This window comes from Aotus nancymaae, unplaced genomic scaffold (assembly GCF_030222135.1).
Source record: "Aotus nancymaae isolate 86718 unplaced genomic scaffold, 86718_ANA_hifiasm-v0.15.2.pri h1tg000007l, whole genome shotgun sequence".
Lineage (NCBI taxonomy): Eukaryota > Metazoa > Chordata > Mammalia > Primates > Aotidae > Aotus > Aotus nancymaae.
Genome location: NW_026988418.1, coordinates 6,801,952 through 6,826,618, shown reverse-complemented (window position 1 = coordinate 6,826,618; position 24,667 = coordinate 6,801,952). Strand labels below are relative to the sequence as shown.

The 24,667-nt window shown below is 52.7% G+C and overlaps 1 protein-coding gene across 5 annotated transcripts; it reads right to left on the bottom strand.

Annotated features, from left to right (window-relative positions):
- Positions 1-2,837: 2,837 nt before the first annotated feature.
- On the bottom strand, positions 2,838-24,667 carry TIE1 (tyrosine kinase with immunoglobulin like and EGF like domains 1). 5 transcript variants are annotated; one of them, XM_012434805.3, is made up of 23 exons: positions 24,408-24,667; positions 20,640-20,954; positions 20,454-20,564; positions 18,833-18,988; positions 18,548-18,679; positions 18,250-18,390; positions 17,916-18,044; positions 16,912-17,057; positions 16,511-16,655; positions 13,902-14,060; positions 13,584-13,721; positions 13,114-13,410; positions 12,303-12,593; positions 11,801-11,991; positions 8,104-8,314; positions 7,864-7,974; positions 7,469-7,659; positions 6,220-6,333; positions 6,039-6,109; positions 4,619-4,659; positions 4,436-4,532; positions 4,213-4,312; positions 2,838-3,294 (listed from the first exon to the last, which is right to left on the bottom strand). In XM_012434805.3, the coding sequence occupies exons 1-23, from the start codon at positions 24,463-24,465 to the stop codon at positions 3,223-3,225; spliced, it is 3,417 nt and encodes a 1,138-aa protein (XP_012290228.2). In that variant the 5' UTR covers positions 24,466-24,667; the 3' UTR covers positions 2,838-3,222. The 5 variants fall into 5 exon arrangements, with proteins under 5 accessions (XP_012290228.2, XP_064228330.1, XP_064228331.1 ...); XM_064372260.1 differs by having other exon boundaries at positions 13,114-13,215; positions 24,408-24,665; XM_064372261.1 differs by lacking the exon at positions 13,114-13,410 and having other exon boundaries at positions 24,408-24,664.

Here is a 24,667-nt window from a genome sequence, read left to right as displayed (position 1 = left end):
ATTTCTTTCGATGATGTTTTATAATTTTCAGAGTATAAGTCTTTGATAAATTTATTATTTTGTTCTTTTAAGGCAATCATAAATGGAATTGTTTTATTTTCATTTTCAGATTTTCATTTTCAGATTGTTTATTGCAAGCATATAGAAGAAAGTTGCTACATTTTGATCTTGTATCTTGCAACTGTTCTGAACTCATATATTAGTTTTTTTAGTGGATTCCTTAGGATTTTCTATATATACTATCATGTTATCTGCAAATAGAGTTTTATTTCTTCCTTTCCAGTCTGGATGTTGTTTATTTCTTTTCCTTGCTCAACTGTCTGGCTAGGATCTCCAGTATGATGTTGACTAGAAGTGAAGAGAGCACATACCCTTGTCTTGTTCCTGATCTTAGGGAGAAAGCATTCATTCTTTTACTACTAAATATGATGCTAACTATGGTGTTTTTTTTTTGGTACATATCTTTTATCAGGTTGACAAAGATTCTGTTTGCAACTTGTTAAATCTTTTTTAATCACAAAGGGTATTATATTTTGTCAGATGCTTTTTCTGTGTCTACTGAAATGATCATATAGTTTTTGTTTTTCATTCTATTGGTATAATGTATGGATTTGCAGATGTTAAATCATTCTTTTGCATGTGGGGATAAATCTACCTTGCATTCTTGGGATAAATTCCACTTGATTATGATGTATAATTTTTTTTATGTTTCTGGATTCTTCCTGCTAGTGTTTTTTTTGAGAATTTTTGCATCCATATTCATAAGAGATATTGGTCTGTAGTTTTCTTTCCTTGTGCGATCTTTGTCTATTTTGGGTATCAGGGTAATAGTGGCCTCACAGAATAAATTGGGAAGTCTTATCTCCTTTTTTATTTTTTGGAAAAGTTTGTGAAGAGTTTTGTATTTATTCTTTAAATGTTTGGTAAAAATCACCATTGAAACCTTTGAGCCTGGGCTTTTTCTTTGTGAGTATTGTTTTTCTAATTACTAATTCAATCTCTTTACTTGTTTCAGTCTATTTAGGTTGGTGAATTCCTTCTGGAGTCAATTTCAGTAGTTTGTGTCTTTTTAGGAATTTATTCATCTCATCTAAGGTATCTAATTTTCAGTCATGCACCTCACCTTTACTGTTTTCCCTATATAATCTGTTCTCCACAGGGTAGCCAGAGTGACTTTTTAAAAAAATGCAAATCTCATTATGACACACCCCTGCTTATAGCTCTTCTGTGTCTCCTCTGCTCTTAGGATAAAAGATTCATATCTTATAAGGCTCAGCACAGCCTGGCATCCATCACCTCTTTGGGTTCATTACCCTGTTTTCCCTTTGCTCCAGCCACAGAGAACTATTTGAAGCTCCTGAACATGCCACATATTACAGGTGTTGTTTCCTGTGCCAGGGTCTCTTCCTTTGGTAAAACCTTGCTTCCTCTTCATGGTTCAGATTAAATGTCACTTTCTCTGGGAAACTGTCCTGACTCCAATTCCTGTTCAAGCCTTCCCCAGCTCCCCCCACTCTCTTAGAGCATACACCACTGTATTTTATTGCTTGTTAACATAGCTGTCACCTCACAGAGGCATCCTTGCTTACATATTGGTCTCCATCAAAGACAAAGGTTTAATCCCCACACCCTGGACCTGGCAATACTCCTGCAGTGAATGTGGATCTGATGTGAAGTTTTATTCTAGCAGTTCCCATCTCCCTCATCCTACATAGCCTCCCATTTACTCCAATTAATTACTTCCTCTTAAATTCATCCTCCCCATACCATCCAAGTATTTTCAAAATACACATCCTTGTGTATCATTACTCCCCTGCAGCTTCCTGCATTTGTATATAATGATATCAGCTTACACTGAGTACTTACTATGGCCCAGGCCCACTGCTGTGAAAGACGGGCCTGTGTGTTCTCATTTAACATGAACAACAATGAGGTAGCTATTACTAACCCCATTTATTAGAGGAGAAAACTGAAGCTCAGAGACTTGACCAAGGCCACACAGATGGTAAGTGACATAGCAGGGACTTGAACACAGGTCAGTGTGATCCCAGAACCTGTGCTCTTCACCACAGTGCCACACCATGTTATGCCTTCTTTAATTTCTTCTGATTCACTGAAAAAATGTGTAAAACACAATCAATCTTGTTTCTTAAGGACCAATAGGAGAGAAATCTAAGGCCAGCCATGAGCAATCCAAAGAGTAGGCAAGCCCAGAGGCTGCAAGCATGGGGTAGTGTGGGACTCACTTTCAGGACTGGGAGAGAAGCACCTCCCAGAGCACTGTGAGACCCTGAAGATGGCAAAGGAATCCTACCACGGCTGGCTGAAGTTGGGAGTGGCCTCTGCCCTCCTCCTTTTGGGCTCACACAGTGGGCACTGAAGTGGCTACCAAGCCAGGGAAGGCTTCCTGGAGGCGTAAGGAAAAGGGGAAGGCCCATAAGGAAACTCTAGACAGGCCAGGATCTGTCTGGTGCTGAGGTATGCCAGGCACAGTTGAGGCTGGGCTATAGCTGATCTTGGTATGGACTGTTTGGATGGAGCAAAGAGTCCTAGGCTGGCTGCTACCTAGAGATTCAGGGAGACACGTTACTGATGGAAGCTGGAGAGCAGGGAAGAAACCAGGGGAAAAGTGGCCTTCTGATCAGGACAGAGGTGGGGGCTGGTGGTGTATGTGTAAAATGGGTCTTCCAGAGCACCTCCCATCCTGGACAGGCAACCTCAACAGAGGGCTGAGGCCTCAGACAGTGTTTCTTTTCCTGAAAAGCCCAATTTCTCTCTCTTGGGTTTAACTACACCCCTCACCCGAGATTGACCAGCAGTAAAAGGTAGACATTGAATGGAGCTTATTAGAACATTTATTTTTTTCTGAATGGCAGGCAGGGAGTGGGAGTAGCTGAAGAGGGCATGTTAGTGGTGTGAGTGCTGGCTTAACCAAGGAGCTGGAGTGGGGTTTTGTGCTGGGGGAGCAGCGGGCTGGGAAGCACACCTGTGGGGCAGCTAAACTAAAAGGAAGGATGCCCAGGATAGCTATGAGACACCTGAAAAGCATGGGGACCCAGTTCCCCTAAGCCCACCCCATCCCCAGATCCCTTCTTTTCTCCCTTAAGTTAAAAAAATTCCTTGAGACAGCTTAAGTCAGAGGCTGTAAGGATCAGTCTGGTCACAGGTTAGACAGCTGAGTTTGCTCCGGCCAGCAGAGCCAAGTTCTGGCTGGATGGCATCTCAGGCCTCCTCAGCTGTGGCATCAATGCCCGCGTAAGTGAAGTTCTCAAACAGCGACATATTCACATAGGCCTGGGGGCAGAGCAAGCTTTAGTGGGGGCCAGGAATGGGGGTGCATCTGGACTCAGGCACCTTGACTTCCATGTGGTTGGGGCATTTGAATTGACATGGATTTGTTCTGGAGACTCAAGATGGCCCCATGGCCAAGAGTGGGCTTTACCAGCCTAGGGCAGTGAAGGCATCAGGCCACAGCTGGGGGCCTCAGGTGAGAGGCTTCCAATACCATTGTTAAAGAGGGTTTTTACATGTACTCTTTCAATGAATTCTTGGGTTATGCATGCATTCATTCATTCATTAACTTATTTATCTGTTCAAAAGCCATTTTATATGACTTACTCATTTATATGGTTATTTGATCATTCCTTCATTCTTAAGATATTTAATCATTAATTTACTTGAACTCTTCATATATTTACTAATTTGAATATATTTTTCATTATATTTATTTGATAATTCACTTATTCAAATGGTTAGTAGATTCAGTTATTGAATTACATAATCATATGATTATTGTGTCATCTATCCACTAATTCCATTCATTCATTCATTCATTCATTCATTCATACAGTTACTGTATCACTCATTCACCCATTCATCCATCTGGTTAGTGACCATTCATGTACTCTGCTCTGGCTCTGGCAGGTAGGGAGAGGTGTCCCAGATAAGAGTGGGCTGATGGCCTCAGCAGAGGGAGGGATTTGCTGTTGGGGCTAAGCAGTGGCCTTGGAAGAGTTTTAGAAGGGCCTGGTGTCTAACCCAGTGAGGGCCGGAAAGGCAGGCTGCATCCTGGGGCCTGGCCTAGGTGGTGACAGCCCCCGCTGAGGGAGTTTGGGCAGGCAAGGTGGTTGGGACAGGGGTCACGGCCCTCTGAGAGGGCACTCTTGAGCACTCTGTGAGCCCACCCTGCCACCTTACTCCCAGTCTTCTCACCTTCCTGGCTTCCAGCATGCGGCCTAGCTGCAGGGCAATCTGGGCAAAGGGGAGTCGCTCATAGGGACGATCCCTCCAGCACTGTCGCATCAGCTCGTACCTGCGAGGGCGCATTGCTTAGATGAGGGGTAAGGCCAGCTGGGGTGATGGGCTCACAGGGATCAAAGCTGAGGTCACTCATCACAGAGACAGGGTCATGGAGCACAAGGACAGGGTGACTCACACTTCATCGTCACAGTTTCGAGGCTGCTCCATGCGGTAGCCCTGGGGCAGCTTTTCATAGAGCTCAGCACAGGTCATCCCACAGTAGGGTGTACCTCCTGCAGGAGGGGACAAAGTGCTCTCAGTCCAGGGCTCCACATGGGGTAAGGTGGGGCACTCTGGGAAATGGGGGTCAGGGACTCACCAAGGCTCACTATCTCCCAGAGGAGGACCCCAAAGGACCAGCTGAAATAAGAAGGATGTACTTAGTTACCTTCTAGGCCCTGGCCCCTAGCAGTTTAGCTTCTAGCTCCCCAAGATGTGCAGCCCCTCCCAGCCCTGCATGTGTATATTCTGTAAGAATCTGGCCTTGGCCAGCTGTTGTCTCTGCTCCAGTGAAGCTCCTTCATACTGCCCCCATCCTCTGGCTCAACTCAATTAGAGCTAACTTTTTTTTTTTTTTTTTTGAGACAGGGTCTCACTCTGTCACCCAGGCTGGAGTGCAGTGGCTTACTGCAGCCTTGATCCCCTGGGATCAGATGGTCCTCCTGCCTAGGTGTGTGCCATCATGCTTAGCTAATGTTTTGTATTTTTAGTAGAGACAGGGTCTTGCCGTGTTGCCCAGGCTGGTCTCAAACTCCTGGTCTCCAGTGATTTGCCTGCCCAGCCTCCCAAAGTTCTGGGATTACACAGATGGGCCACCATAGCCAGCCAAGCTAACATTTTTATTGAGTACTTACTGTGGTGGAGGCACTGATCATTTAACATATATGTTAATTCATGTAACCCTCACACCAACCCTATGATACAGGTTTTATTATTCTTGCCATTTTACAGATGAAGACACTCGGGCACTGAGAGGTTAGCTAGCTTGCCCAAGGCCATACAGCTGGTTAGTGGCAGAGCAAGCGTTCAAACCCAGGCAGTCTGGCTCCAAAGCTCTTCCTCTTGACTGCACCTCACACTGTAACAGCCTCTGTGTAGTGTGCATCAGGCCTGAGACCAGAGGAGAGAGTTCATGGGGGTGGAGGGAATCTGTGTGTTGGGGCAGAAGCAGGAAGTAGGCATGTAGTGGTCAGAGGGGCGATCAGTGTGGTAAACAGTGAGCCATGCAGGCCAGGCCAGAGGGCTTGGGGCAGGGGGACGGTTCAGACCAAGACAGACATCCCTGGAGAGATAGGAGGAGTGTGCCAAGAGGGCTGTCTGCAGAGGAGGGGCACAGAGAGGGAGTCTTGGGGGTCATGCTCTGGTAAGATCCTCAGGTGGGCATGACCTTGCCCTTCAGGGAGGAAGGTGAGAGCAATTCCTGAGTGGCCTCTCCACCTATGCCAGGAAGCATCCACCAGCATTCCCAAACCTCCCCTAGGCATCTCCCCATCACTTACACAAACATAATCCTAAACTACCTTTACCCCAGTCCTATCCCTGAAACACCTTCCGAGACTCCTTCCAGCTAGCCCTACCTTGACTGGGTACTTTACTATACCCAGGACACCTGTGTCACACCTGGAACACAGCCCAGGTCATGCCTTAAACCACCCATGACATTTCCGAGATGTGTCTAGGTTAGGCCTTTGCGATTCTTGGGGGCCAAGCCCTCCTGTGCCCTCCCACCCCACACTCACACATCACTCTTGGTGGTATAGACACTGTAGTTCAGAGACTCAATGGCCATCCAGCGCACGGGGAGACGCCCCTAGGAGAGAATGGGTTTGAGGGGCTGAGTGTGGAGGAAGGGCCTGTTTGAGGCTCCTAGCGAGCAGGGCCAGGCACAAGCCCTGAGGGTGAGGGTTGAATGAGACCCACCATCGTCTTCTTCACATAAACCTCCTCTCCCCGAGAAAGGCCGAAGTCTGCAATCTTGGAGGCCAGGTTCTCTCCGACCAGCACATTCCGGGCAGCCAGGTCCCTGTGGATGAACTGCAGGCAGGGTCAGAAGTCAGGAGAGACTGGGGATGAGGGAGCCCAGGACAGTCAGGCCAGTAAGGGCACCCTCGTTGCCTTAAGTACCCCTGGCAGTCCCTGGCTGCAATCTTGTCAGCTGACTCATATCTGAGAAAGATCAGTGTTGGCTCCCACCTGCGTGGCCAAGTTCAGGGGGATCCCTTTTCCTGAGACATTGGTATCCACACTGTACCTTCTCCTCTTTCCATGCTTCTTTCCCTCCCTCCTCATTTACCCTGGGTTCCAGTTTCTCTCCCTTAGCCCTCCAGCTTCCTCAGAAACCTCTCTCCACTAGCCCCTCCCTCTGCACTAGCCACTTACCCTGCCCCCCTGCCTTCAAAAATACTTAAAACTTTACTATCTTTAAAATGCTGGCCGGGTGCAGTGGTTCATCCCTGTAATCCCAGTACTTTGGGAGGCTGAGGCGGGTGGATCACTCGAGGTCGGGAGTTCAAGACCAGTCTGGCCAGCATAGTGAAACCTCATCTCTACTAAAAATACAAAAATTAGCTGGGTGTGATGGTGCATGCCTGTAATCCCAGCTACTCAGGAGGCTGAGGCAGGAGAACTGCTTGAACCTGGGAGGCAGAGGTTGCAGTGAGCCAAGATGAGCCACTGCACTCTAGCCTGGGCAAAAGAGTGAGACTCAGTCTCAAAAAAAAAAAAAAAACAGATAAAATGCCTTCCCTTGGTCTCGCATTCCCCTGGACAGTCATCCCCCTGTCCTTTCATTCAGTCCTGAGCTGACTTGGGCTCGGATCTCTGCCCTTCCCCATCTCTGGCGGATTGCACCAGACCCATCGCCATGAGGCACCATCTATGGGGGTGAAAGCTCACACGCAGATGCTGCCTCCAGCCTGGGCCTCTCTCCTGAGTTCCAGGCTAGCACCTACACCTGCTCACTCAACACCTGCACCCTCCAAACTGGAAGTCCCTGCCTCCTTCAGACCTGCCCCTTGGCCCTGCTTCCTCCTCACTGTGCTTGCATCTGCCCACCTACCTGGGCCGGGAACCTCAGTCCCCACATCCAATCAGGGCCGGCTGACTTCTTCCCCTGAGGCTGGCCCAGTGGCTTCCCCTCTGCCCTCCACCCACCCCAATTCACACACACCTGCTTCTCACTCAGGTACTGCATGCCATTGGCCGCATCACTGGCGAAACGCAGCAGCTGCCGGGAGCTGAGGGTAGAGGCTGTCCCGTGCTCTCGAGCAAAAGCTGGGTCTGTCTCCAGGACCCGGCTCTTCCGCAGAAAATCTAGCAGGTTCCCGTAGGGGGCATATTCAATAGCGATATACAAATAACCTGGGAGGTAAACAGACAGACTGTGGTGATTGAGACACAGGCAACTTGGGGTGGGAGCAGGCACCCGATGGTAACAGACAGGGATGAGAGGATCAAGGGTGATGCACAGGTCGCTGGCAGCCCCCAGCAAGCTACTCATGTTGTGGAGGTGATGGCTGAGGATGGGGTTTGGAAGAAGGGGTAGGTGATGAGCTGGGGGCTCACCTCGGTTCTTACAGGCCCCCAAGAGGTTGATGATGTTGGGGTGATGCCCCAATTTGCACAGAACTTCCAGTTCTCCCGCAAAGTCACGATGGTCATTTTCAGAGGCATACTCTGTGTAAAGAATCCAATATTACTTTTGGAGAAAGGGCTGGGTCAATTGTTGGAGGAAGCCAGGTGGGGCCTGGGATGTGTGGGACAAAGGAAAGCATCAGGGCTGGGCCAGGGGTCGCCCCAGTGGACCTTTCAGCATCTTGATGGCTGCATTCATCTTCAGCCCGTCCTTCTTGATCATGGCCCGGATGACCTGGCCGAAGTTCCCCTCCCCGATGAGGTCCTCAAAAGTGATGTCCTCCCACTCCAGCACTGGGTAGCTCAGGGGCTCAGGCTGCGGTTTTGGCCGCCGGGTCAGTGTCAAGGTCCCTGAGCTGAACTGCAGGATGGTCTCCTCACCCTTCACAGGATGGGACAAGAGGGTAGACAGTCCACACAAGTGTCAAGGGGGCAGAAGGAGGCACAGACAGGCACTTGAAGAGGTTCCCGTGTCAGACAAGTGGGCAGAGACCCAGAGAGAGGGCGCCCTGGTGGTCGGCCAGGGACAGACAGGCAGACAGAAGACAACTGAGACAGAATCATAGGTAACAGAGCCACAGGTAGGCTGCTGGGTGGACACATGTCCAAGGAGAGAAATGCAGAGGCTGCAGCTGGGGGATCTGGTGTGCAGGGCTCTGGAAGGCAGAACCAGGGCTTGTTGGTAAAGCTGCTAGAAGCCACAATGTGAGTCAATGGAAGGAGGATATTTCTAACATTTAAAACAGAAAAGGATTGGAATGAGCTTCCTATGATTGCGCTAATCCCACAACTAGGCTTTTTTTGGGGGGTGGGGGTGTTACCAGGAAGGCTCTGGAGAGGATTCCAGCCTTGGGCAGTTGGCCAGGGTACATTTATTGAGCACCTACTACATGCTTAGCCCTGAGCTGCTGGGAGCTAGTGGAGGGGTTTTCTTCTCCACAGTAGCAGAAGCAGAGTTACCCTGTCCACACACTTGGTGTCTCTCCATAGCTCTAAAAGCAGGCCAGGACCTGAATGTAGCCAGACCATAACAAAGAGGAATGTCCAGTTCCCTGAGTAGGAGGAGGTCATCTGGGCGGGGCTGATGGCAGGAAAAGGAAATAAGTGAACAGGACCAAAGGAGCTGCCAATATGAGAACTGGAAGAAGCGTTAAGACAGACCTTCTGGTGGGGCTTCCTAAGTGCACTGGAGCCCAGCTTGATAGACAAGGGCTGAAGACGTGAGGCACAGGGATTTGCATGAAGCACTGGTTTGGTGCTTACCGAAGGCACATACCAAATGCACAAGATGTTCTTGGGCAGCACCATATGTAGGTGCATGTGTGTATAGGTTCATATACACATGCAGGCCTGAAGGTGCACAGGCATAGGGACACATGCATTTGGGACACACACACATGGGGGCACCCACAAAGGATGCATATGTGCACTCATACATAGGGCACATACATTTCCTATCCATATGCAGGCACAGGTAGCAGGGATATGTCTTTTTTTATCTTTTTTTTGAGACAGGGTTTCACTCTGTTGCCCAGGCGGAAGTGCAATGGCATGATCTCAGCTCACTGCAGCCTCAAGCTTTTGGGCTCAAGCGATCCTCTCACCTCAGCCTCCTGAGTAGCTGGGCCCACAGGTGCACACCCCTGTGCCTATCTAATTTTTGTATTTTCTTTTATTGTAGATATGGGGTTTTGCCATGTTGCCCAGGCTGGGGGTATATATCTTGATATATAGTATGATACCATGTATGTTAATGACTGCTTTCCCACCTCCTGCCCTCAACATCTGTACCCATTACCCTCCCCCACCACAGCAGTGAGGGCTTTCTGCGTGCACTGACCTCAGAGGCGGGGCCAACACAGCCTGTAACAAAGAAGCCAATTCATCTCTGAATGGATTTTCTTTTTTTTTTTGAGATGGAGTCTCACTCTGTCATCCAAGCTGGAGTGCAGTGGCACAATCTCAGCTCACTGCAACCTCTGCCACCCAGGTTCAAGTGATTCTCCTCCCTCAGCCTCCCGAGTAGCTGGGATTACAGATGACTGCCACTGTGCCTGACTAATTTTCTTAGTTTTAGTAGAGATGGAGTTTCACCATCTTGGCCAGGCTGGTCTTGAACTCCTGACCTTATGATCCACCTGCCTTGGCCTCACAAAGTTCTGGGATTACAGGCATGAGCCACCGTGCCTGGCCTCTGAATGGGTTTTTTAAAGGCACAGCAGAGACACTAGCCTTTCTATTACAAGGGTCAGCCCTTGAGAGAGAAGAGAGTTTTCTTTTTTGTTTTATTATTATTTTTGAAATGCCAAAGCTTAGCTGTAAGCATCAAGAGTCCAGGCCTGGAAGGCCAAGGACAGAGTTCAGATCCTAAGTGACGACAGGGAGGAAGCCCTCAGAGGAGACAGGAGCTGCGGGGGGTAGGTTAGAAGGAAGGATGTGACAGGATGAAGTGATAGGTCTCCTCTCACATCCCACCTCTAAGCGGGGCCTGAGGGATGGAAGGGTGTGGGAGGACAGAAAACTCAAGCAGGATTACAGTGAAGCCAGGAGGAGTGGAGGTTTGCGCTTCCTTCAAGGAGCGATAGGTGAAGTTGCAGGCACAGTTCTAGAGTGGTAGAAACAGTTGTCTAAGGGGTAAGGGATTGCAGCAGTGGGTCTGAAGGCCACAGAATATGCCTCCGTCCACGAGGTATAAGGAAGCCCCTACAGTTCTTTAGTTCTTTTTGTTTTATTTATTTAATTTTTTTGAGATGGAGTCTCGCTCTGTCACCCAGGCTGGAGTGCAGTGGTGTGATCTTGGCTCACTGCAACCTCCACCTCCCAGGTTCAAGCAATTCTCCTGCCTCAGCCTCCTGAGTAGCTGGGATTACAGGCACATGCCACCATGTCTGGCTAATTTTTTTATTTTTAGTAGAGATGGGGTTTCACCATGTTGGCCAGGCTGGTCTCGAACTCCTGAGCTCAGGTGATCCACCCGCCTCAGCTTCCCAAAGTGCTGGGATTACAGGTGTGAGCCACCGCACCTGGCCAGTTCTTTTTATTTTTTATTTTTTTAGACGGAGTCTTGCTCTATTGCCCAGGCTGGAGTGCAGTGGCAACATCTTGGCTCACTGCAAACTCTGCCTCCTGGGTTCGAGTGATTCTCCTGCCTCAGCCTCCTGAGTAGCTGGGATTACAGGTGTGTGCCACTACGCCTGGCTAATTTTTGTATTTTTAGTAGAGAAGGGGTTTCACCATGTTGGCCAGGCTGGTTTCAAGTGATCCTTCTGCCTCAGCCTTTCAAAGTGCTGGGATTACAGGTGTGAGCCACCATGCCTGGCCCAGTTCTTAAGTCTCCAAAAGGAGGAGGCCCTGGAATTTGTAAGAATGGAGGTTGGGATGAGGAGTTCACAGCATAACTGGCCTACTGGCAGGTGGCCACAGCAGGGCTAAGGACATCAGCCAAAGATATGTGCAGACAGAAGCTGGCTCCCAAGTCTAGGAAGGCCTGCGAGGACAGAGGCCAGCATGAAACCCAAGTGCCACTCCATGGGATCACCTTGCTATCTAGGCCTAGGTCACTGCTAGGGAGAAGGAAAAGAGGGGAGAGGAATATCTCCAATTGATTGAGCCCAAACCTGGAATTCTTTTGAGCTGGGAATATTCAATACTTCACCACTAATATAAATGGGCTTATGAGCTGAGTTCAGTTTTAGAGAAATAAAGAAAATTATATTTTGTACCCTTGAACATTGTTGAGTGTAATCTTACACCTGCAAAACAAACACATGCACACACACAGAAGGTGTACAAGATCTTCCTTGTGCACAGATAGAAACATATACACAGGCTACGAGCATGCACCTGGGGGCAGGGGCGGGTCACTGACCGAGCCTGACTGATAGGTGAAGGTTCGTCTCCGATGCAGGCAGCTTCTGCGGATGCACACCAGGGTTAAAAGCGCGGCCAGGATGGTGAGGCAGGTGGCAGACACGGAGCCCACCACTGCCAGGATCAGCTGCTGATCCAGGCCCTCTTCAGCTGCTCGGCTTTCTTGGACTGGGCCCTCAGCCTGCAGCCCTGGACACAGTGAGAGGGGCAGATTGTGGGGACACCTGGGTCAGGGAACCCGGAAGCCACCATGGTGTTACACAGAGGGAGAGGTGAAAGATCCCAGTGCTAGGACTGTCAGAAAATCACTTGTGCCACATGAAGGAAGGGATCAGGGGTGTCAGAGGGACGACACCATTTTTCCGGCCCTGGGACAGGGCTGTGTCTTTTTGGGAGGGGCCTGGGATGCCCTAGCTCCACGGTAGGGGTGATGTGGAGGGAGACTGTGCTGAGCTCTCCCCGCTCAGGACCCAGGGGTCCTGTGGGCCTTGCCCTCTCACCGTTGCCCAGGGTGGACTCTTCTACTGTGTTGCTCCAGTCCCCGAGCCCCTGAATGCTGGCCCGCACCCGGAAGAGGTACCGAGTGCTGGCGTTGAGGCCACGGACGATGGTGCTTGTCTCCTCGGGCCTGTCCACATCTATCCACAGCGGGTCTCCTGTGCCCCCAGCCACCTGCACCTCCACGATGTACTTGGATATCGACCCAGGCAGAGCCTCCGGGTGCTGCCAGGTCAGCTGAATCTCAGAGTCTGAGAGGGCCTCGGCATAGAGGTGTCGGGGGGCTGGAGGCCCTGGGGAGATGGGGGCGAGAAGGCAAGGCTCAGACAGGACCGGGCTATGTAGCTGTGGGGCTGCACACATCTGCTCTAGCTGTGCCCCCTGCTCTGTGGGTCCACCACCCTACCAACTTCCTCCTCCCCACCAGACTGAATTCCTCTCCATCCCCCCAGGCCACCTTCACCCACAAGCCTCTGCTTCCCCTTGTTCTTCTTGTATCCCAAGTCCTCTCCATATACCCCATGCCCTGTGCTCCCCAAGTCTCATGCCCTCCCATGACCCTGGTTCTCGCCATGAGTCCTGACCTCCCCATGCTCTCCCGATCCCATATGCTCCGGTGACCTCTGTCCTCATGGTATCCTGGATCTTCCCCAAGTCCCATGTCCCTGCTGGGGTCACATCTGCCTGATACCCTAGGTGTGTCCTGTGTCCTCTCCATGTCCATTAATCTCCTGTAGCCTCCTGGGTCTTCCGGGTCTCATGTGTCCCTGAGTCCCACATCACCCCCTAGCTATCCCCATTCCCTGGGCATACCGCTGGGGGGCAGAAGCACGTGTGCAGGGGGTGAGGCTGGGCCCAGGAGGGTGCAGTGGTACAGCTGCACATCCAGCTGGTAGTGGGTGCCAGGCGTGAGTCCTGTCAGGAGGGCGGTGCGAGCCTGGGGGGATGAGACGTTCTCCCGCCGCTCCTGCCCCCGTGCCCCATCCCATAGGCGCAGCAGGAAACCGTCGCCCACCAGTGGCCTGGGCACCGAGGGCAAGGACCAGCTCACTCGCAGCCGGTCAGGGCCTTCCACATGCCAGCCCTCCAGCCATGGCTGCAACAAGGGCTCTGGGGCCAGAGGTCAGGGGTCAGAACTGTTCAGTAGGTACTTGGGGCTGGACAGAACAGTGATCCCCAGAGGACAAGGAAGGATAACCTCCAGTTGGAAAGGCAGGGGTCCCTGGGGTGGAAAGGACAGTAACCCCTTGGGGGACAGAAAGGGATGACTCTTGGCCTCTCACCAGGACAGTCTGTGGTCATGAGGGCAGGAGGCCCCCAGGCCCCCTCTCCCCCTTCCCCTGGGCGGCTTAGCTGCACACGGACACTGTATGTTGTCTTTGGCCTCAGGTTCATTAACGTCACATTCTCACTGGGGTCCACTAGGGATGGAGGGTGTGGTATACATCATTCAGCCCCCACCTCTTCTAGAAGCTGCCATGATCCCTTCAGCCCCCTTGCACCATTTGCCCTCCCTCTCCTGCTCACTGTGTCCCTTCACTGTTACTCAACACCCCTGTCCTTCCCCAGCTCTCTCCTGCCCTGGCTTTCCCCACACTCACCCACAATGGCCGACCAGGCCATGGTGCTGTCCTGGGGCCGGTAGTGCAGGCGAACAGAGGAGATGGGTCCATCCCCAGAGAATGAGACCAGCGGGGAGACCACGAGCTGGCGGCTCTGCTTGGCCAGGAGCCGAGGTGCAGCCAGGGGCACGGGGGGCACTGCCAGGAGACTCTGGGTAAGGCATGGGCACAGAGCCTGTCCATCCACCTCTGCATTTTTGTTCTGAGCTGGGGACACTCTGGGCTTGGGGAACACCAAGTTCGACAGACGGCCAGAGTGGCCAGGGCCCAGGGAGGACAGAGTTCTGGCCCCTGGGTAGCTTGGGGCACAGGGATTCAGCAATAAAGACAAGAGGGTGTCCCAAAAGATGGTAAGTGAGGAAGTGACATGGCCAGACCTGGTTTGGGGGTGAGCACTCCTCCCATGCAGTGTGGGGATAGACAGAAGGGCCTGAAATCCAGGGCAGGGAGACAGCCTGGGCATTATCCTGCTCTCTGCACCTGCCCTCATTCACCACTTTCTTAACTTAAAAAAAAAAAAGGCCAGGTGCTGTGGCTCATGCCTATAATCTCAACACTTTGGGAGGCCGAGGTGGGCGGATCACAAGGTCAGGAGATCGAGACCATCCTGGCCAGCATGGTGAAACCCCGTCTCTACTAAAAATACAAAAATTAGCTGGGTGTGGTGGCATGTGTCTGTAATCCCAGCTACTCGGGAGGCTGAGGCAGGAGAATCCCTTGTCTCATTGCCTCCACCTCGGCAGATGGAGGTTACAGTGAGCCATGATCTCGCCACTGTACTCTAGTCTGGTGACAGAGCAAGACTTCGTCTCAAAAAAGAAAGAAAGAAAGAAGCCCCCAGCGCTGAAGTGCCTGCTCCCACCATATGCTTCATAGGCATGACCTCTAATTCTCACAACTGCCTTTTTGTCAGGGCTCATTACCCTGCATTATGAAAACACTGAGACTCAGAGGCACCGAATAACTTGCCTAAAGACACAAAACTAGGAGGAGATACAGCAACGTGCTGAACTAGATCTGTGTGAACAGGCTGCCTCCCATCTGTCCATTCTACTTCAACAGCCCTGGTCTTCCTGCCCTGCTTCCTCACCCCATGGTCGCTGCTCCTATTCTGGCCTCAACTTTTCTCTCTGGATTATTGCATTAGTGTTTCTAACAGTTTCCCTTGCCTCTTCCAAACGTTTGCCACATTGACTTTTTGAGAGGAAAGGAAGGAAGGAAAGAGGGAGGGAGGGAGCAAGGAGGAAAAGGAGGATGCAGCGCTGTAAGCTGAGGGAGTGTGGGGCAGCATGAGCATGACAGGAGGTGGTGCTGATGTGGGGAGATGAAGGTGCATTCTGGGTGTGGAGAAGCCCTCGGTGCCTTTGGCTCATGCAGGGCATTAGATGTCCAAAAAGTGGCTGGATGTAAAATGGGCCTCTGAATCATACAGCAGTGACTTTCCACACCAACGTCAAAACCAGACTTCCAGAGAAGATGCCCCACTTGACGGAGGTGCCACCAAATGATCTGGAGTCAGAAGAGGGGTGCCGGCTGCAGATCATATGTGAGAGCTGCCAGAGGACAATCAGAATCTTGGGACTAGGTGACATTTTAAATAATAAGAACAGTAATTATCGACAAATAGTGAGCACACACCCTGTATCGGGCCCTGTGCTAAATGCTTTAGTGCATCATCAAATTTAATCTTCGTAACAACTCCATCAAGTGCTCATATCCCCATTTCACAGAGAGAGAAATTGGCTGGTTAAGTACTTTGCTTAAGGTGATGGGGCAAGGGATTTGTGGAGAGAAGATTCAAGTCCAGGTTGTCTGGTTCCTAAGCCTGGGCAGAGTGAGAAGAGAAAGGCAGAAGGTGGGGCATGGTGGCAGAGAGGGACGCACAGTCACAGGATGGAGAGATGGCGAGGACCTGGGAGGTAGAGTATGGCAATGAGAAAGCAGAAGGTGAGACAGGGGCTTACGTGGGGTAGCAGGGGGACAGGAGCAGAGGGACAGCAGGGTCAGGGTGGGGGGGATGTGAATGCTTATAAGGCTTATGATGCTGGAGAAGCTGGAGAAGGCGAAGGGAGCCCTAGACCAGGATGGGGTGCTCTGGTCCGAGCAATCTTGGGCACTGGCAGGTCCCTCCTTATTTACCTGGCAGACTCCTAGGCATGCACCACTTCTAGGAAGCCAAGCTGGTCACCCTCTGAGCTCCACAGCCCCATGTGCTCCCCTGTGCTAACACTGTCTGTGGGGTGACTCAGAGATGGGAGGCAGCATCCCTAAACAGAGTTAAAGTACACTTGTGTGTGTGTGGTGGTTGGTGGAGGGCGGCATGGCTGGGCAGGCGGAAAAGCAGGACTGGAGAGTGTCCCCAGTTTCTGGGGCACAGGATGTCCTTTCCAGAAGGGTCTAAGCTGTACTCCTGCCTTGACTCTGCCCAGCCTGGACCTCTGGTTGATCACAACCCCTCTTTTCCTCTGGTGCTAGGCTATAACTTCAGATGTCCTTGTCCTTCTTGCTGGGATCTCCAGCCTGAGCAGGATTAGCTAGAGCCTACTCTGCTCACTGTCCATCCCCCGTGGACCTAGGACATCACTGACCTTTCACATTGATCTTGAAGCGCCGGCTGTCTTGGCCACCAGATGTGGACACACGGCACTCCCAGAACCCACTGTCCTCTAGAGCCAAGCGGGGCACCTCGAACTCAGCTGTGGTCTTATCTGGCTCCACAATGGCCTTGGTGGACTAAAAGAGATGGGGAAAGGGACAGGTCGTCACAGGCAATGAGCACCCCTGTGGCAGGCACCCAGGTGTCCGTCTGGACTGATAGCAGGACAGAGGCCCAGTGGCAGCCCCTCACCAATCAGCCTGACCTCATCTGAGCAATGGTCAGGCCAATGAGTGGACCCTTGCAGAAAGTTCTGAGGGGCTAGTGGTCTTAGGGATCAGCTGTGAAACAGGCGGCCGGGGGAGCTGGTGGGTTGGGGTGATTGGGGCTGACCAGGAGCACAGTGCCATCTGGCTTGCGTAGCTCTATGCTGCCCCGCACTGGGAAGGAGTTCCCTGCAGCTGCACAGTTGATCCGGGGCATCGTCTTCAAGTTGAATTCCAGTTCTGAGGCCATGCTGAGGATCTGGGGGATCCGGTCTGGGGAGAGAGGACACTCATCCTGGAGCTCCCACAGGGGCAGACATGCCCCTCATTGGATTGGATGCCCAGTCCCCCCAGCCTGAAAACCAGCAAAGGCCTGCGTGACTCCTCCAGCGTCCCAGCCCCACATCCTATCAGCTGCAGAGTCTACTTCCTAACCACCTCCCTGCTTCCTGATACCCTCTAATACCCACCAGCAGGCCTCTCACCATCCTCCCGGCCAGCACACTAGCCCAGGCCTCATCATTCCTGGTCCCTAGGTACAGACTCCTCCAGGGCCTCCCGCTCCCGCTCTCCAGCCAGAAAGCAGCATAGTTTTCTGCAACACAGATCTGACCCCCTTGTACCTCCTCAACAATTCCCTCTTGCCCCATTACAGGAAATGCAGACTCTGGCCTTCATTCAAAGGCATGATTCGACCTCTTCTGACTACTTCCCCACCCCCCTACTTCACTGTCCTGGCACCCAAGCCTGAGTCCCCAATCCCTGAGTCTTCGCTCTTGTCTTTCCTCAGTCATCTCTTTCTTGTCCTTTATATCCCATCTCAGATCACACCTGCTTCCAGACCCTTCTCTGCCCCGCTGAGATGCCCAGGGGCATCCTTTGGGCTCCCACGCTCGCTGAGCTGCTGCTCTTCCCGGTATGACTGGCTGACAGTGAGCTCCCTGCTGGACTGCCTCCCTACTGGACTGACTCCCTGCCAGAGCTCCCTGCCTGCCAGACTCTGAGCTCCCTGAGGGCAGGACTTGGAGCCTTGCAGGGAAAGGAGGGACCAGTCTCTTCCACCAGGGAGATGTGTTTGGTAAAGGCCAATTTATCTTGGGGGGTCTTGGAGGTCATCTACTGTGCTTATACCTGACTTCTCACAGTGCACTCCATGCCACCCAGAGGGGCAGACACAGCCACTGAACCGGTCACAAGTCCCACCGTTCTGGCACTGGCACTGGAGTCGGCAGTCTGCCCCAAAATGACCAGGGGCACAGGCTGGGAATAGAGGAGGTATGATTAGAGGGGCATGGGGCAGCAGGCAATGAGGGCACAGATGGGGCGCAGGTTATACGACGGGGTGAGGGTAGAGGGCCTGGTCAGGTGACTGGGGGTATTGGTAAGTCGGGGCAGACTGAAGGGTCTGGGTCAAGCTTGTGGCCACCTGTCTTGGTCAGGGACCATGAGGGTGGGTTAGGCATACCTTCCTGGCACTGGCTTCCTCTCCAGCCAGACCCACAAGAGCAGCCATAGGGATCTGGCAGGCAGAAGGTGAGGCCCTGGCAGCCTGATATGCCTGGGCACTGCTCCTGGCAGCTCTGCCCAAAACGGCCCTCTCTGCAGGCTAGAAAGAGAATGTGGGGGTGTATAAGCCTCTGTGGGCCCCTGGGCCTAGGACCTGCCTGCCACCCTCACCCTCCAAGCTCCATCCACATAATTCTATGGTCTTCTCCCAGTCAGGGATCTTCTCCTGCCTGGGTCCAAGCTCCCCTCCTCCTTACCCTGTTCACAGCGGGTGCCAGTGAAGCCAGGGGGGCATACACAATCGCCGTCATGGTCATGGCAGACACCTCCATGTAGGCAGCTTGGGCACTCCTTGGTACAGCTTGGCCCCCAGCGCCCAGCCCCACAATCTGGAGGAAGGGTGTCTTTAGCAGTTGACCCTCACCCACCTGACCACTGCTGCTGAGGACTGGAGACCCAGGGGCTTCAGGGGACCTACAAGAAGTACCCATAGGGCTCCCAGCCTCCCACCCTACCCACAACCTCTGCCCTCTCCTTCTGACCCCGAACGATGAGTCGAAAGAAGGCACTGCCCAGGGGGCTGGCATCCAGGTAGGTGGCACTGTAGATGCCACTTGATGGTGGCTGCACATTTGGGAATGGCAGCAGGAACCGCCCATCCTCGGCCTCTTGCCAGTCCAGGGTGTTGAAGTAGGATCCTGGGGGGCATGAACGGGTCAGGGGCCTCAGCACCACATGAGGGTTGTGTCACCTCTCTCTGCCCACCTCTGCCTGGGTTGCATCAATAGGCCCCATGCCTACACCCAAGCCAGAAAGCTCAGAAGCACCCTCTTCATGCTCCATCAACTGCCCGGTAAATCACCAAGGAGGTGCTCAGTCCACCTCCTCCTCATCCCCTAACCCAGTCTGCTTCTCCCCACACCCACTGCCACCGCCCTGGTCCTGGCCTCCAGGGCCTCACAAGCAGGCTGTCTGCCTCCAGTCTCACACTTTCTTGTCCCTCCTCCACCCAGTAGCCAGGGTGATTTTTCACAACAGACTCCTCTGTGACTCCCCTGCTGAAGCTCTCCTAGTTCTCTAGTGACCTCAGGACAAAATCCAGCTCCTCAGACATCATTTTCACCAATTTGGTCGTGGCTAAGTCATCCAGCCCCATCCCTCTTCACTCCCTGCCTGACTCCTAACATTCCTGAATTCCTGAATTGATTGCTTCTCTTCCAGAAACACCCTTGTGTTTCAGACCCTCCTGCTCTTCTCAGTCCCTCCTCCTGGAATGCCCTTCCTTCCTTTGTCTGCCTTCTTTGTCTTCCCAATTCTCCTCTGAGCACAATTCAAGTGCCCTCTACTCTGGGGTCTCTTCCCTGAGCCTCTCCCTCCTAGAAAAGTGTCCCAGGCCCTGCCCCGCCCGCTTCTTGCCTCTTTGTTCCGGGCTGAACAGAAACCCTAGAGACCCAGGTCTGCCTGTGCCTCTTCACCTCTCCTGTCAATTCCGGGGGTCCAGAGCTCAGGAGGCAGGCAGCCTCGCTGGCCAAAGGGAAGGGTCTTCCTCCCTCAGGAGCCCAAGGATGCAAGAGTCAGCCAAGGGGTTGTGGATCTGAGGACTGAGGCAGGAATCTGTGGGGCCACATAGAAAAACGGCTTCCTCCTATGGGATGTTCAAGGGGTCAGTGTGGAGGACGCCTGGGGCTGAGGTCCCACGGATCTACCCAGGCCTCAGCATAAGGCTGTCTTGGACATCAAGGATCTGGGCTGGACTTTCTTTGGGAGAGGCTAGACTCTGCCCTGCCTATGCTGGGCAAGATGTTACCAGTTCTCTTCTTCCTCAGGGGTTGCTGCTTTCCACCAGGTGGGCTATGTGACAGCACCTGCTAACTCCCAGGGGAGAGTGAAGGATGAGGGTGTAACATCATGCTCATTTGGGGCTAAGAGGGAAGGGGCAGCTGACGACAGGCTCCTGGGCCTCTGAGTACAGTAGGAGGGCAGCTCAGAGCTCCAGATTAGATGGGTTCAGGCGCATCCCACCGAACCTAGTCCACCACAGAGGAGGGGCCCTGGAGGTCGGGTGTGTCAGGGACCAAAGCCGAGGGCCCCACGGGTGATGAAAGTGTTAGAGCCTCAGAACTATGGGTCTACCTGCCCCACCAGTTCAAATGCCCCTCTCACCGTTGCTCTTCCAGATCACGTCTGTCTGCTTGTGCTTGTGTATACGTGCAGAAAGTACAGCCGTGTCGCCTTTGTTCACAGTGTGCGTTACCTTGTCTGGAAGCAGGTGGGCTGTGGGGTAGAGGGTGGGTCAGCAGCCTGGTTTCCCCTGCGCCATTCTCCACGTCCCCTGCTCCCCAGACTCACCTCCAAAGCTGTTGTGCACGTAGATGACGCGCGTGCGCCGAGCCCCGGTGCCGCCCACACAGGAGAAGACGCCCACGAGGTCTGCGGGCCTTGAGAAGCCGCGCATGGTGACCTGGTGCGAACCGTTGCGCACCAGGCGCAGGGGCGGCCCGGGCGGGGCGCGCACGATGCGGTCGTCCTTCTCAAGCAGCAGGGGCGGCCCCCAGGCATCCGAGCCCCTCTCCGCCCCGGCCTCCCCAGACACGCAGGTCAGGAAGAAGCGCTGGGGGTCCGTGAGTCTCAGGCTGGCCAGCAGCGTCAGGTCCACCGCCGCGCCTGGGGCCAGGACACCAGTGACCCTATTGTAGTCCCAGCCATCGCTTCTCGACCTTTTGGCTAAGATCAAGTGTAGTCCCAGCCAACTCTGGTGCCCCAGAGCCCGAGCCCTCTGGTCTTACTAATCCACTGTCCACTCTGAAGAGGGTCTCCCACCTTCACCCCTCTTCCTTCCCCTGCCCGGTCTCTCAGACCCCACAGGCGCTTCGCTTTATCAGGCATTCCCATCCCCCTCCTTTCCCTTCCTTGCGCACTGGCCTTTTTCCCTCAAGTCTCCTCATTCTAAAAGAAGAAAAACAAAACCACAAATCCTTCTCTGGCTGTGTTCCCTCCCTTCTCCTGCCAGATGGCTTCCCTTTCGCCCCAGCTTTCAGAAAGAATGATCTGTGCTCCCTGTCTCCGTTTCCTTTATTTTCTATCAGTCATGTTTCCCCACTCGTCTCTGAAACTGCCCTGCGAAGGTCGCTGTGAGACACTTCTCCCTGCCCCCACCACGAGAGTGCAGACCAGGAGAGCCAGCCAGAACAGAAGTGTCCCATGGGTCCCCCTCTTTGTCACTAATGGAGACCTAGTGGTGGGCTGGGATTTGAGATGGGAGAGGCTGAGTTTTGCAGCCAGAAGGATGTGGCGCAGAAATGGAGCTAAGGCCAGGTGCGGTGGCTCATGCCTGGAATCCCATTCCAGCACTTAAGGAAGCAGAGGTGGGTGGATCGCTTGAGAACAGGAGTTTGAGACGAGGCTGGGCAATATAGCAAGACCCTGTTCTCCAGAAAAAAGAAAAACAAAGAGAAATGGAGCTAAGCTTGGGGCAGGGCCCAGATCCAGGAAGTGCAGCGCCAGGGCAGGCCTGGGCTCAGACAGACACAGACACAAGGTGGGTCTTGGTCTGTTTGCTTTCCAAGGAGCTCATGCCCTAGTTGGGGGAACAGGCATGGACACAGCTGCTAAATGTAGGGTGCTGTGCTTTTGAGCACCGAGAAGGGGCCCCTGATCCAGCCTGGGTGGGGGTGGGGGTGCAGGGAGATGAAGAGATGCTTCCTGGGAGGTAAAGTTGGAGCAGGACACACTGGCATGGACAATGGGGAGGGAGAGAAGTCAGGGACAGGGAGAGGGCATCCTAGACAGAGGGAACAGCCTGGGCAAAGGCCTGCAGTGGCAATATTATGGCAGGTGGAGGGACTGTCCAGGTTTGTGTGGCTGAAGCACAAGATGTGAGGCTGAGGCAGGAGAGACCAGGTGGAGTCAGAGTCCAGGCTGGACGGTGGAGAGCCTGTGAGCCTGTCTCAGCTCCAGGACTCGGCACCCCTCCGCCAGCCCTTCCTTCTCTGTCTCTGCCAGCTGACTGTCAAGCAGTTAACTAGTATAAATGCCACCTAGCTTATCAGTTAATATTGTTTGAAAGGCTACCATGAGCAAATGAAGCTGGCATTTACCTACCACATACCAAGACCCCATTTTCCACTGATCCTCACAACCAGTGAAGTGCATATTCTTTCCATTTACAGAGGAGGGTCATGGTCATTAATTCTACCAGCTTCCTGGAGCAAGCTCGTCCACTCCCTTGGCTTTAACCATCACCTCTGAGTCATTAACTCAGGAACGGTCTTTCAGCTTGGACCTGCATTTCCATCAGCTTTTGCCAAACCTGCTCCTCTCCGGTGCTCCCTGACTCACTGGACAGCACTCGCCACCTGAGACACAAACTACGGAGTCATCTGTACTCCCACTGTCACGATAATTAATGTTTATTGGCTGCCAGTTATGCACCAGGCACTTTACTGGTGTTGTCTCATTTTACCATCCCAGCTATTCTGGGTGGTGGATGTTATCCCTGTTTTATAGCCAGGAAAGGGAGGCTCAGAGAAGTTAAGTAACTGGCCCAAGGTCATACAATTAGTAACTGGCAGGGCCAGGTTGTCTGATACTAAAGTCCACACCTCTGAGCATTCTGCTGGCTGCCCCATCAGTCACAGAATTCTGCACATCGTTTCCTGAACGCTTCTTGACTTCATCCCCACCCTACAAGCCTGCCTTTGTTTGGCCCTCATCCTTACTCACCTGGACCATACCAACAGCCACACCCACTTTCTGCAACTCATCCTCTGCAGTGATCTAAGACCAAATCCGACCTTGTGATTTTCTTGTCTATGACCTCCCATGGCTCCCTATTGCCCTCAGGATCATGTCCATGCTCCTGAGCTCTGTGGTGCTCCCACGCTGTCCCTCCCTTGTGTTCCCAACAGGCACCTTCTCGCCCATGCACCTCCATGCCTCTGAGACTTGCATTTTTTATGTTCTGGCTGCCTGGAATGAAGACCAGCCCTCTTAGTGAAATCTTCCCTGGCTCCCTTTTTGTCTCCTACCCGAGGCTGACTCCTCCTCAGTGTAAGCTGACTCCTCCTCAGTGCTCCTCTAGGGGTCCTGTGTCTGTCCCTGTTTAGCCCTCTTCCCCTGTCCTGTGTTCTGTGCTAACCATGAACCACTCAAAGGCAGCCTCTGTGTTCTAATCCTCGGACCAGCAGACTGAAGGAAGCAGCTGCCACTTATTTAGAAACCCTTACCAAGTGCAGGGCACTATGCCAATGGCTCTGCATCATTTTCTCATTTAAACCCCATAACAACCATAGGAGGCTGGCAGCCTTTAATCTCTGTACAGACCTGGGGGTTGCTAGCCTCTCAACTAATGGCCCAGCACTTAGCACAACTCCTGGAATGTTGTTGGTACTCAATAAATGTTTGTCCAGTGGATAATTGAATGAATCCAACACAATGACCCCAGGAACACCCCCTGAAAACTGCCCCCCATGGATCCTCAGATCCAACACATGGCTGCTCCTCATTCCTCCCCTGATCCCAGGCTGCAGTGATTTCTGGCACTTGCCTGGGTTTTCCTGGCCCTGATCTCACTTTCTAGTGGATCAAAGTGATGGCAGTGATGATAGGGTTTGTTTTCCAAATTTTTTTTATTGTGGTGAAATACATATAACATAAATGTTACCATCTGAATCGTTTGTAAGCAGCATATAACCCAATGTGATTAAACACATTCGTAATGTTGTCCCACCATCACCACCATCCATTCTTTTTTTTTGATTGATAAAGAAAAAAAGGTTAAACAAAGCAGAGATGGGGGGGGGTCTCACTATGTTGACTAGTCTGGTCTTGAACTCCTGGCCTCAAGTGATCCTCTCATCTCGGCCTCCCAAAGTTCTGGGATTATAGGTATGAGCCACCGCACCCTGCCTGTCTTTATAACTCTTTTAATCTTGTAAAACAGAGTAAAAATCTTATAAAAACTCTGTACCCTTTAAACCAAACTCCCCATTTCTTCCTCCCCACTGCCCATGGCAACCACCATTCTACTTTCTGTCTCTATAATATAATAGGGTTTCTTAGGTGGAAATCAGGGCCTCAGGGCCTAGAAATGGGGTGAGGGACTCAGGGAAGACTTACCCACATGAGAAGCCAGGAAGAGGATGGGGAGCAGGAAAGGGGGCACCCGAAAGACCATACTCCAGAGGCTGACCCAGGCCAGCCAGGACGAGCTGGGCCTGGGGTCAGATGCTGTGGGCCTCACTGCTCAACCTGTGCTGGTCAGTGTGGGTCGGTGCTGGGCAGGAAGAGGAAATGAGGTGGCTTGGGTGGGAGGGGTGACGGGGAAGAGGGGGTGGGAGGATTTATTCTGCCTTTGAGCCTCCAGGCCCCCCAGTCTG